The 14,380-nt window shown below is 38.4% G+C and overlaps 1 protein-coding gene across 4 annotated transcripts in view; it reads left to right on the plus strand.

The window, feature by feature from the left end:
• The window catches only part of CAMK4 (calcium/calmodulin dependent protein kinase IV), a 306,840-nt gene that overhangs the window by 216,611 nt on the left and 75,849 nt on the right, over positions 1 to 14,380 (plus strand). For all 4 annotated transcript variants that reach the window (XM_079917387.1, XM_079917385.1, XM_079917386.1 and 1 more), the window contains 2 exons: positions 2,576 to 2,638; positions 4,622 to 4,704. In XM_079917387.1, coding sequence (XP_079773513.1) covers positions 2,576 to 2,638; positions 4,622 to 4,704 — 146 coding nt within the window. The remainder of the gene's footprint in view (positions 1 to 2,575; positions 2,639 to 4,621; positions 4,705 to 14,380) is intronic.

Raw genomic sequence — 14,380 nt, forward strand, 5'->3', positions numbered from 1 at the left:
AGTTAATAATAAGGTATTGTTCACTTAAAAATTTGTTGAGGGTAGATTTCACATTAAGTGTGCTTACCCCCCGCCACACACACACATCACATACACACACACACAGCAAAGGGACACAGGAAACTTTTGGAGGTGATGGATATGTTTATTACCTTGATTGTGGTGATGGTAACATGAATCTATACACGTGTCCAAACTCACCACATTGTATACATTAATTACGTGTGGTTTTTTGTATACCAATTATACCTCAGCAAAGCTAGAAAAAAATTTAAAATTTTTAAAATAATTTAAAAATTATCATCTATATCCAAATTTTCCTCAACAGCATCTACAGAAGTGAAATGGAGTGTGAACCAAGAACTCTTTGGAAGAGATCTGTCAGTGTCATCTGCCTGTTTTAGCAATGCCCCTCTTTCTCAGAGCTCTCCCTTTTGATACAAGTAGAAAGACTCTTGCTCAATAGCAAATTTTCATGAAGTATGTGATTTTTTAACTAGATAAAATAACTTTTATAGCGTTTTCCTCTAATACTACATTACCCAGAGACCATGCTGTCAATATCCCATGTGTTGAGCTGTCTGATATCACTGAGTGGCCATCAGCAGCCCACATATCACACTAGCATCACCTGTGCACACTTTAACAAGTCTTTCTTCATTTTATATTAACAGTAGTGTGACTTTTTTGTTTTTTTAATAAATTTATTTATTTATGGCTGCGTTGGGTCTTCATTGCTGTGCACGGGCTTTCTTTAGTCATGACAAGCAGAGGCTACTCTTCGTTGCAGTGCGCGGGCTTCTCATTGCGGTGGCTTCTCTTGTTGCGGAGCACAGGCTCTCGGCATGCAGGCTTCAGTAGTTGTGGCATGCGGGATCAGTAGTTGTGGCACCTGGGCTTAGTTGCTCCTCAACTTGTGGGATCTTACTGGACCAGGGATCAAACCTGCATCCCCTGCATTGGCAGGTGGATTCTTAACTACTGCGCCACCTGAGAAGTCCAATAGCATGACTTTTAATCGCTAATAATTTCAGTCTTTTAGAGTTAGCCCACTGTTTGAATGATAGCTGTATTTTGACTCACAGAAAAATGATCTTCCACTGAACAATGGAATTTTTAAAACAAAACTTGTTTACAACTTACATTCTTCTATCTTCTTATGGCATCTTCTAGAGGAGTCTTATGCCCAAAATTAGATTTTAATCTTCCTCTGAAAAAGATGATATTTTGTTTTTTCATATGCCCAGCATTGTTTAACATGAGGCTGATCAGGCACATTAAAAACTACATTAGGGCTTTCCTGGTGGCGCAGTGGTTGAGAGTCCGCCTGCCGATGCAGGGGACATGGGTTCATGCCCCGGTCCGGGAAGATCCCACATGCTGCGGAGCGGCTGGGCCCGTGAGCCATGGCCACTGAGCCTGCGCGTCTGGAGCCTGTGCTCCGCAACGGGAGAGGCCACAGCAGTGAGAGACCAGTGTACCGCAAAAAAAAACCAAAACTACATTAGACCCTTACTATGTACTATACATTCATTACGTATACATTCAAGAGAGATCCTTGACTCCCCAGTTCCATGGAACACATTTTATCTTTTTTAAATAGATCAGATTTTTAGGCTTTCCTCTGCCTCAGACATTTAGAGAATATGATGAATGTTGTAGATCCTCTTCCCTCCCAGAAAACACATAGATCTGAGGAACTGCTTTATCCAAATCTCTACTCCAGGCTTTCATATTGAGTCATCATTTCCTTAGACCCCTTTATTTTCCTTCAGCTTACATCACTGATAGCATCACGCAACTCTGGATAACTTAAGTAGAAAAGGAGATTCAGTAGCTCACATAATAAGACAGCTCAAAGGGCAAACTAGCTTATGCAAAACTGAATCCAGTGGATTACATGGTCAGCGGTACTCATTCTTCATCTCTAGCAATGTTTTTTTCTGTGTTGGCTCCATTTTCAGTGAAGTGATCTCCATATGGTATCAAAAATGGTCCCTGGTAGTGGCAGACTCTATATTCTTGCTCTCACAGTTTCAGAGGAAAAGAGAATACCTCTTTCTTGATTATATGAGCAATATTTGGGGGGAGGACCCAGATTGTAATGACTTGGATCTGGTGGATATCCTAGACTCAAGTCACTTTGGCCAGAGAAGAGAGTAATCTGAATGGTTAGGCTGGGTTATGTGCTCACTTCTGTGGGAAAAAGGCAGGCGAAGTGATTGACAACTCCAATGGGTTTGGGTCAAGGATTCAAAAAAGAAAGGAAGAGGAGGAGGAATAGGTTGAGATGTAGTTGTGCCTTAGTGGTGATAGCGATAATTTTTTATAGCAAAGGGGCCACACAAGAGGTCTGACAAGTTGTGACCCATATTTGTAACTAGTTCTCTTTATGTCTGAAACAGAGAGGAAAGACATGCAGCTGGACAAAAAAGGGAGGAAGCAACACTTAGAAATTAACCTCTGCCATTGACCTGATTCATCCAGGTGGTTATTGCTGTTTCTGACTCTCTGCTACAATGAAGCTATTTCTAAGGCGGGAGTATCTTTCAGTTTCTCTCATTTTGCCTTTTAGGTGGACAAAAAAATCGTAAGAACTGAGATAGGAGTTCTTCTTCGCCTCTCACATCCAAACATTGTAAGTGGTTTTTAGCCTGTTATTTCAAATAATCTCCAATGTTACAGGATGAGATTTTTGTTCTTTACTGTCCATTCTGATGATGAGAAAGGGATTCTTCCACCTCCAGTAAGTAGCCACCTTGGCCTAGCTCTTGTCCTTATCTGATCCCGTTTTTCAATTCTTTTTAACTGAATAAATCTTAAGAATAATACCCCTTGAAAGAGTTGCAAAATGGGCAGATCAGCAATATATACCATTGATGTTTTCATGCATGAGGATAACTAAAATTGCAGAGTTTTTTTCCCTCTAATAAGACACTGGCTTTTTTCCTTTTGTGGGCCTATCTTATTAATATGCCATTGCTGAAAATGCCTGTGAAGAAAATGCATTGCTTTCCATAGTCATTTCACTCTCCTATGAGAAAGTATTTGCTTCAGAGACAATGTGAAGATTCAAATAAATAATGTACTTGAATGGGGAAAATAAAACGTCCTCCCAAGCTCTGCTCTAGGCTATGTCCAGACAAAGGCACTGAGGGAAAGAAGGGCTGGGGAAAAGCTTTCTTGAGCCAGTGAAGTGAAAAGAACAAAATCATTTTCCAGACCATAACTTGTTTCTATAAATTGAGTCACTTACTTAAAATATTTTACTCATTTCTCTGAGAAAGTTGTGGTGTTCCCAAGGATGACCTGCAATGCTTAGGCTCAAGGCAAAGTGCTTAAAACTTGTATATTAGTTAGCAATGCACTCAGCTGTAAATAACAGAAAACTTGAATATGGTGGTCTAAACAAATATTTTTCTTATGTTATAAGAAATCAGAAGGCAGGCAGTTGTTAACACTCGTTCACTTCCTCGGTGATGCCATCCAGGACCCAGACACCTTCCATCCATTGGTTCGCCCATCTTCAGTGCACTGGCTTTCACCTTCATGCTTTTCCCTCATGGTCCTAAAATGGCTGCTCCACAGTGTTCACAAGTCTTCAGGTCTATGTTCAAGACAGCAAGTAGTGGAAAGGCTTAACGAGCAGAGGCTGATGAGAAGCGTAAAGGCTTTTTCCAGAATTTCCGGCTGCAGTAGAATTCTCTTCAGTTTGTGGCCACAAGATGTGGTCACAAAATCACCCTAAACTGCATGGAGACTGAAAAATTAGGGAGTAGGGTTATCATAAGTGGCCTAGACCAAACATAATCCATAATTTAAGGCTAGGTACCTTGCTTCCTAAACAAATCAGGGTTCAGTAAAGTAGGGGGAGAAGGGCTTTGGGTAAGCAATTAACAAAATTTACCATATATAATCACCACTTTTACATTATCCGTGTTATTTCTTTCAAAGAGAAGTCAATATGGAATTTTCCTCAAATATAGATCAGTCCTGGTCACTAGATTCTCAGAAGGAAAATATCCAAAATTGGATAGATTATCTGAATGTGATGAAAACCCTGTTATGGTCAATCAAATCACTATCACTGTTACTTTTCTGAGTATCCTTTCATCTACCAGCACCTTTTTAGCTGTTAAAGGGATTCCCTTTCCCTACAGACAGACTTTAATCTGGTCCTGTTCTGTCTCAGACCCCTAATTGAAGTCCCTTTCTAGGAGAAAGAGGCATTTGCATCTACCAACCATGATGCTTTCAAATGGTTTAGGAAGTTTTGTTTGCTTCTGGTTTGTTTTGTTTGTTTTTTGGTTTTTTTTTAATTCTGTTGAAATGCAGAAATTGGGATGATTTGGCAAAATTTAAGAAGCATTTCTAGGGCAGGTATCTTTCAACTATCAAGATGAAAAATATCAAAACTCAAAAGGACCTTTGAAGAAATTAGGTAACTGATAAAAACAACCAGAGAGTGACAAATGACTGCCTGGTACTAGAATAAGGAAGCTTTTTTAACCATGATCCAACATATTGCTATTACAGAGAGTGCTGTTGTAGCCATAATTTTAACTATTTCCTAGAAACTTAAAAATAAAGAATTTGTGATTTTTTTTATATCTTTTCCCAGATAAAACTTAAAGAGATATTTGAAACCCCTACAGAAATCAGTCTGGTCCTAGAACTCGTCACAGGGGGAGAGCTGTTTGACAGGTGAGTAGGTCCTGGCAATGTAACCACAGTAAGGTTTTGCTTCCAGTCACCAAAAATAACCAAAAGGAAATTTCTCCTGAAATTTTTCATAATGACATATTACACCAGTTGATAACTTCTACTAAAATAAATCTTAAAAAGAGTGTAGGGGCTTCCCTGGTGGCGCAGTGGTTGAGAGTCTGCCTGCCGATGCAGGGGACACGGGTTCATGCCCCGGTCCGGGAAGATCCCACATGCCGCGGAGCGGCTGGGCCCGTGAGCCATGGCCGCTGAGCCTGCGCATCCGGAGCCTGTGCTCCACAACGGAAGAGGCCACAACAGTGAGAGGCCCGCGTACCGCAAAAAAAAAAAAAGGAGTGTAGAATGGAAAGAGTGTGATATTTGATAAGATATGGGTAGACTAAAATTTGGGATGCTTAGTGAACAAAAATAGAAACATTGTACTATTTACTTCTGCAAACATTTACTTCTAGATAAAAAGCAGAATTTCTAAAGTCATACTAAATCTAAACTAAATAGTAAGATTTATGAGAATATTTTGTGAGAAAATGTTCAATGAGAATTATAGAAAGTTAAACATGTATTATAATAGTATTCTTTATTATGATCCAAAAGCCATAAAAATCAATTCTCTCCAAATGATTGTTTCTAGGCCTACTTTCTTTGTTAGGCTGTGTAAAGAGTTCCAAGTTGCAGAGAAAAACATGTTCTGTTATATCCAATTATAGCCAATTTTAGTTGTCTGTTCATATGTTCATCACTCAAGGCAGAGGTTTGAGGATGGCAGGGAGTATTTCTGGAAATCTGGTAGAGCATAATATAGGCACACTATTTGTACAAGAGACACACACTTTAAGCTTCCATAGCTTTCCAACCCTCATCTTCTCTGAATTCCCTCTTTGCCCTGATGGGCAGCTCTTTGCTGTGCTGAACAGGGTAATTAAGCAAGAATGGAATTGGAAGAAGACAAAGAGACTGAGTAGGTATATATCAGAAATGGTAAGAAACTGCAGTTTCTGTGATGTAAAGGTCTTGTTGGTTGAAGAAAGGGTTAAGAGAGAAGTGGACTGAAGACAGAAGCCAGCAGAGAGGTTGATGAACTGCTAATGTAGCATGAGTGCCTGGAGCACAGTAAATTCTCAATAAATATTTGCTGCATGAATGAGTGAGTAAGCAACTGCTACAATGAATGGACTCTGAGGAGAAAGATACCTAAGGGTTTAGAATGTGTTAGGAGAAGAGCGTGCCCCCCCCTTCCTCCCCACCCCTACTCCACCCAGTTAAATGTACTGCCTCTTTAAGAGCTTCCAAAAGTCTTCGTATTGGTTTTCAAAGTTCCTTTCTGCTTTTAATGTTACCCAGTGCAGATTTGGATCTTCAGATAGGAAGGAGCAAAATGGCCTTGATTGGAGCTACATATGTATCTTCAACATTTTGTTCAGATGTATATTAAAGTTTCCTTAGAGCAAGTTATGTGAATTTATCAGATTTTTAAAATTGTAGCATTTAAACTATATTCATTCTTTACAAATAAATGAATCACCTGAGGGAAGTAAGCATAGGTAGCCTAGACATATATTGATACTTCTTCTTATGGTATTTGGCTCATAGTCAGTTGGACTCGTGGTTTTAAATCCTGACTTAAGGAACAAATAACTAACATAGAGCGGTTTGCTTAACTTCTCTGAACCTCAGAACAAATTTGAAGCTGTACTATGATCCTAAGGAGGCTGAGACACTCTGATCCACTATAAGGATAGCCTTATCCTAAAACTGTCATGTTCCCATATGCTTAGTTAAGACTCTTCTGGACTAGTTTATTTGAATGTTGCCTAAATTTGCCAATAATTGGTCCTTTTTCAACACCTTTTTAGCTGACTTCTTTCATGGACATATTCCTTCTTTAGGTACATTAACAGAGTCAATTTATAGTTAGATCCTGCTGGCTCTGGAGCCGTGAGATCTTCCTAAGGAAGACTTACATATTTCTCTGCTAATTATGGTCTAACAGAGAAAAATCTCCTGTTCTTTGTAAATAATTGCAGGACAGGAATTTCACAATGAAGTTGTCATCTACCAATGGCACTTACTATTTACCTTCTAACCTCTGTTTGTTTAAATCATTTTGGAATCAGGAGTCTCTTTCCTTCCCTTCTCCCCAGCCTTTCTGGTTCTCTCATCTTGCAGTCTAGTTGATTTTGATGGAATAGAGTTAATTCAGCTATAGATAAGAGTGAAAAACTAAATGCTGTTGATAAATTTCAGGTACAGTGATAAATGGATGAAATATTCGGATTTAACAGAGGACATCTGAAGAATGGCAGGCAGCCAGTAGAGCACTCAACTACTGTATAAACTCTTAGTGGTCGTACATAATAGACTTTTTTCCCCCTGAATGTTGTTGTCCACATATCTGTTGCCATTAAGTTACTTAATTCTACAGTTATCTTTAAATTTGAATCAAACTGAAAATATATCCTGCATTATTATCCATTTATTTCTTTCTTGAGAGTTAAAAATCAAAATATGGTCTCTGTTTCCTGTACTTAGGTCAAAAACCAAACATATTTAATTGTAATGATAGAAATTCATTTCTGGTCTAATGATGACTCTAATAGTATCTAATGAATGAACTAATGGAGCAACTGATGAAGCGATAATTATGTTAGTCCACTATAGTCAAAATGGTTGTATTTTATTAACAAAAGATCTGTCCTATGGTGCTCCTAAAAACCGAAACATGGTAAATCCAAGTGGAATCTGCTGTTTCATGTAAAGTATGAATAGTAAATTGCATAGGACAATGGATTACAATTTTAGGGATTAAAATCAGTGATATTTTGTGTCTAAGATAATCCCCCAAAAAAATTTCCACAAAATTACGATATCATGGAAAAACCTCCAGAACATTTTCTGTTCCATCTCAATCTAGTCACAATTCTTATAAATTTATTGAACTTTTTAAGTGGACAAGTTCTGAGGTTGTTTAAGAGTAAATTTTCAAGTAGTTTTTTTCCAGAAAATGATTGTATTTTAAGACAACTAAGTTAGCAGTGTCCTTCTGGTCTTCTAATTAAATTTTTTTAAAGGTTTTTTTTTTTTCTGATTTTTGTCTAACTCCAGTATCAGAATAACTTGTGAATTTTTAATTGTCTTTTTTTTTCTGTTTTCTCCTTGTGTTTTTGCTTGCTAGATTATGTTTGTTCAAATGCTAAACATTATGTATAAAAGGTTTTAGAATTTGAGGCTTTAAATGTTGTTGCCTTCCAAAAGAGCAGATTTTATTTTGCTCTAACAGGCAGTTAAGGTAAGGAACAGATCACTTTAACCTAATCAGGCAGTGGACTGATTCAAAGCTGGGCTACCTGAGGGTGGATCTATTTCTTGTCAACTGTACTCATAGGGTTTTGCTCTTTAAGGGTCCCAATTTAAGCCAGGGGATTTTGCGAGGGCCCCCCCTTCCTTGACAGACAGAACCTAAATGCCAGCTTCTGTTCCCTCTACCCTGTGAGATGGCCCCATCCGCTACTGATTTAGAATCAGTAAATGCTTTTAAAGGGAAAGCATAGGCATCAGATATCAGGGTTGTTTTTCTGGGTTTTTCTTCTCTTCTAGATCTTGGCTCCTTAAGCCTTAACTTTCTTGGTAACTCTGAGATGTCTTCAAATATACTTTAAAATATATTTTATTTAGCTTGTTTTCATTGTTCTTGGCTGTACGCTTGTCTACCCCACCATTACTGAGAGCAAAAATTCAGTACATGTGGTTTTAAAAGTTCTTTCACAGACACTAGTGTGTCTTCCTCTTTTATGTCAACCCTTTGGGGCAAGCAAATGAAGAGCATTGTCCCCACTATACAGATGTGGAAACTGAGAATGAGTGAAGGTAAATGATCTTCCCCAAATAGGCAGCTGGTGTGTCTTTTCGTCCAACTCTTCCTCCTCATATGGCCTCACTGTCTTTCTTATTAAATCCAGTTAGCACCTTTTAAATCATTTCCAAGGGAATAAACTATTGTTTCTTGTTTATGGAGAATCCCTGATGTATTGGTTGGTCCTATGCAAAACTGTGTATGATTTAACTCACTCAGTCACCCTTCATGTTTTTCTAAGGCATTATTATCCCCATTTTTTTCAAGAACACCAACTGTAGAAATTGATAATTCATAAAGTCAGGCCTGAAACTCACATCTGTCTGACTACAAACTTTCTTTTTTCATTTCCCAGAAGTGAAAATATTCTCTTTCCAAACAACAAGCCATCAACATGCAGGAGAAGTAGTGCTTATGTTTGGGGATTATGAATTTACTCCATTAATTACCTGACAGAGTCCTATTGTATCAGTCCTAATAGTCATTTCTACTTCAGCATTCCTGGGTCTCTTACTCTTGGTGGAAGTAAATGGAATTTTCAGGACATTGTCATTAGGAAAAGATTCTAGAAATGGAATTTAGGTCTTTTCTCCAGTCTCCATGGAGTTGTGTCAGGGTTGGTATTCTTGTTAACCAAAATCAGAACACATCTGAATTTGTGAAGACTATTGTGTCAAAAATTAGTCATTAATGTAATTGCCTAAAGTGAAGACCTATAAAATCTTATTGTCTAAAAGGATAATTGGTCACTATAATGAGGGCCATTTGTGAGCGCCTTTTGGGGTCCTGGCAGTGGCAGGACATTTTGCTAACCATGATCTCATTTAATCCTCACAGCAACACATATACAAGGTAGGCCTTGATATATACATTTTGTAGACCAGATAACTGAGGATCAGAGTGTTCCATTAACTACCATTAGGTCACTCAGTTTACATTGGATCTAATAATTACAACAACAATAATTAAATGAAACTGGACTCAAGTACATTAGATTCCAAAGCATATGATTTTTCTCCCATGCCGTGCTGCTGCTATGTAAGCAAATGCCAGTACTCTTAATACTTAAAAATAAAACTTCAAATTAGTAATGTAACATTTTGTTCTGCTTAAGTGTTGGCTTAACTTAAACATTAATATATATATATACTTGTTTTTCAACATGGATATTTTAAATACGTCTTCCCTTATGCAATTTTATCTGGCTACATATGAAGAAAACATATACTTTGATTTGGACTAGATTTAAAGTCTACTTTTCCCAGAAGCTTGGCTCTGAAGGGAAAAATAAAAGTGAGGTAGTAGAAAGAGACACAGGATAAATGGAGGCTTATTTATTATTTTAAGCTGGCACACTGGTAACACATTAATTTGCTGATGGGAAGGAGGCTACAGGATGGGGAAGCAGGAGAGATCTGTGTGAGAAGGACTTTTATTTGGAACATTCCAGAGAAGACAATGAAGGAATAAGATCTAGAGCCACATAAAAGGATTTGTTTTAAAAAAAGTTTCCCTCTTCCTCAGAAGCATAGTCAAGCTGCAGCAGAATCAAAGGACCTACAATAGTCGCAACAATTTTGAAAAAGAGGACTTAATATCAGGGCTGGGATATAATTCTAGCCTACTTACAAACTAACAAGTTAGCCTTGTACACCTTCATGGATGTTGGGAAAAGATATGAGACTCCTGGTCAGAGTCCCATGGGGGCATCACAGCAGGCTCAAATGGATGCCTGCAGACAGAGTAGGGTGTGTTCCAGGAGAGGAAATAACTTATATTGTCCATAAACAGGCAAATGAACAAACAAAATGTACAATGGAATATCATTCACCAATGAAAAGGAACGTTCCTTTGATATATATACTGTAACATGGATGAACCTCAAATACATTATGCTAAGTTAAAAAAAAAAAAAAACAGACAGGAAAGAGTACATATTTTATGACTCCATTTATCTGGAATTTCCAGAAGGGGCAAACCTATAGAGACAGAAAGCAAAGCAGTGGTTGCCTAGGGCTGGGAATGGGATTGTGTTGGGGGAGAGGAGAGTGTAAGAGGTTTAAGTAGCTCAGACTTGATAAGCTTTATTCTTTCAGTATTGTTGAAGAGAAATTGATCTCCTAACAATGGCTGGGAGAGAATGGAATAGGACACTTGAGGAAAGAAGTGGTAAAGCTTGGAAATGTGAGAACAGACAAGAATAAGGACTTTCCAGAAGCACTAAGGATCTGCCGAGGCCAGAGGCTATGTGTTTTTGGAGAATCTGGTCTGTGTTAGTTTATATTGTTGGTTAAATCTCTCCATATCTTTAGTACAGTTTTTGACAGCATCTTTTTCCCTTGGTTTTTATCTTACTTTTTGGTTTTCTTTATCTTGATCCCTTTCTTGAGTTCCTCTTCCTCTTTTCATCCCTTAAATGTCTGACTTTCCTAAAGTTCTTCATACATTCTCCGTAGGTAAATTGAATGCTCTCTTGTGGCTTCAGTCACATTGGTGACTGTTGTCTCAGCAGAGATGGAAACAGTATTTTCAACAATCTGCTAGACATTTTCACCTGCAAGTCCCATAGGCACCTCTAAATCAATATATCCTGAAATGAACTCAGCATCTTTCCCTCAACTCTCAATCTTGCTTTTCCTCCCTACTTCTGTGAACTGACCTAACAGCTAAGCTAATCACTGATTTCTCCCTCTTCCTCTCACTTCTCCCTGCCCCCCTCCCCATAATTCTTTCTGTGAGCAGCTCTCAAATCCATTCCCTCTCCCCTTCCCCATTGCTTCTGTCCTTTTGAGCCTTCACATTCTCTTTCCCATTGCAATAGACTCCTAACTGGCATTAGTTTCACTCTCTTCCATCCATCTATGTTTAAAGCACTCATTTGATCACAGATCAGCCCAGAAGGCTACTCACTACTTTTAGTTCAAGGAAATTCTTTTAAACATGGCAAACAAAACCCCTTACAGTCTGGCCTCATTCTACCATTTCAGATTCACTACCCACTTTATTCTCTTCTCACTACCGTGTTAACCAGAGGACGTTATCTTCACCCTCAAGTAGCTCACGGTCTAGAAGAGGGAAAGTAAACTGTGATATGGACCCAAATATTACTTTTAATACTACCATCACCTCCAAAAAAGTGTACTAGGCTTATAGAGACAACCACACTATCACAAGATAAAAAAATAAAGGATGACAAGGGACTAAAAAAATAAAGATAAGAATCAGTAGTACACAAAAAACCTATCACAAGATACTTTGCATTTGCTAGAGACTGGTCACAAATTTGGCTGTAAGAATTCATGTGGGGAAGATAAATGCTATAATTGGGGCATAAACACAGTACATTGGTTACAAATTAAGGGGGTCTTCTAAGCCAGAAATGACTTCAGGGAGCTAATAGAGCCTTTCGAGCTGAATCTTAAATGGGAAATAGAAAATTAGCAGGTGAAGGGTAGAGGGAAGGGCAAAGTGATGGCCAAGGCAGAGCACACTGACGGGGGGGTTAGATATGAGTATCTTCATGTGCATCTTAGAAGCCGTTCTAGACAGAAAGCAAGCAATTTTTAGATATTTGTCAGATGAATGATTGAATAAACTCTATGCTCTTGGGCCATTTATATGTCTTTGGGTTAGGCTTTTCATTTATAGTATGAGAGAATTGGACTGGGAATCCCTTAGGCCCATTGCCAGGTCTACAATTTGATTTGGCCTCCTCTTTCTCCTATGCTGTCAACTCTTCGGCCAGTACCCACAATGATCCACAATTCCCCCACTCTCTCCCTAGCTTCTCAAATTTAACAGGTGCTAGTAGTACCCTTTGAAACTGTTTTTTTTTAAGCATATGAATTTAATACTCTTTGGGAGAGTTCTTAGAAAAAGCATCAATACAGACAAAGGTGACATGAATGTAATAAGAAAAAGCAGTGAACGAAGCTTACGTAGGAGGGGTAGATTTACACAGGGTACAGCGGAATTCATTTAAATACAGTTTTGTATGTAGCAGCATAATGATGTACTGGCAGCCCTTAAAACTTGGCTCCTGAAACTCATATTATTAGGGGCTTTTACCCTGTGTCATTCAATCCTTCAGTACACATTTTCACCAGACCAATGCCTTTCTCATATAAACTTACAGTCATCTAATAACATGTCCATTTAAGAAAAAGCTGCCATTGGTCGGGAGAGCAGTAGGGCTCTTAATCTTTGTGCCAGGAAGTCTGAGGGCCTCAGGATATGATTGGATTAGAGCTCTTCAGCTGCATTGTCTGTGCTAACTGCTGGGCTGGAGATGAGCTCAATTCAATTTGCAGCAATTAAGGTGACAGAAGCAAATGTACAAAAGTCATATTTTAAAGCAGATCCTTGGAGAGAAATAGGCATTGCCTGTGTTTTCTCATCCTACGAGTTTAAAATGATGAGAAGAAAAACAGTCACAACTGTGGGAAAGAGCATGTGGGCCAACATAGCAAACAGTGGAAGTAAAACGCATGGTCTTGGAGTGATAACGCCTATCGAGGCCAAAGAATCACAGCCTGGGAGTCGAAGGAAACACACCCCATTGTGATTCCTTCCCAGATCTCCAGATGTAGCTAGGCCTGTTAGTGACTGAGAGACCTGTAGGAACTGGGACACCAGGGCAGCCTTTTGGGTCAGTGTTGTGATTAAAATCCTAGGAGAGATTTTATTTTTAGCACAGCTTACAATGGAGCAACAGGAAATTGTGCAGCATAGCTAAAAACTACATGGCCCTGGACCTTTGAAAATGATCTTAAAACGCAGATAGCATCTTAACTGCCTTCTTATTATGTAAGAAACATGAAAAGGAAATTACTAAATCTGAAAAGAAATATAGCGATAAGTATGTTTAAATACAAAAGACAAAAATATCAACCAAAATTATTCTCCTATTTTTACAGCTCTAAAACCCCTATAATGATTGAACGTATTGTTTCTTCTAAAAATTGAAGTCACTAGTGTATTTTGCATAAAGCTATAAACTCTTAACTGTGTATATGTGGTTCAACTTACTTGGCATTTTTTTTTAATTTCAACTAAATTTTTTGTAGGAATTGTTATTTGTTGCCTCATGAAACAAATACTCTATTTTGCTGAATTGAATCACTTTGATTTTGTTCAAAATAAGTTTCTAAAAAGATCCATGTTATTAAAATAATATCTAGGAACTATGTAACTGTGAGTTTATTCCTAAGGACAACAATCACGTTCCTACCTGTTGCATGTTGCTTTGGGAAGCATGTATACATACAGCAGTTCTCCCTCTGGATCCATGGCCAGTGTGCTTGCAACAAGTGAGCATCACTTCCCAGTCCAGTACTTTTGTTCTACATGATAAGGAACATAAGCAAAGGAGTTGTCCAGATGTCCACAGTCTGAAATTTTTCTGGCATCCATTCACCTAGCAATTAGTATTGATTCCACAAATATTTATTGACCGCCTACTGTGAGCGAGACTTGGAGCGAGGCTCCATGGGTGATCAAAGCAACAGTCTAGTGAGAAGGCCAAGAATTTTTCCCACAATACCCAGCAGAAGACATCGACCAAACACATCTGCTGTAGTCTTGCTACCTAAATGAAGAGAAAAAGATTGCACGATTTCACTTTCCTTTGCTTGGTCACTAATATCTTCACCTACAATCTTAGCTCTAAGTTACAAACCTGCATTTGCAACTTGAGAAGTTCCCTGCTATTGCTCTTCCCAGTCAGTCATGGATGGCCTGGCTCAACTTATAAAATATTTTAAATTGAATGTCTGAGTTTCAGAGACCTATCCCTGTGACACTCTG

The sequence above is a fragment of the Stenella coeruleoalba genome, assembly GCF_951394435.1.
Source record: "Stenella coeruleoalba genome assembly, chromosome: 3".
Taxonomy (NCBI): Eukaryota; Metazoa; Chordata; class Mammalia; order Artiodactyla; family Delphinidae; genus Stenella; species Stenella coeruleoalba.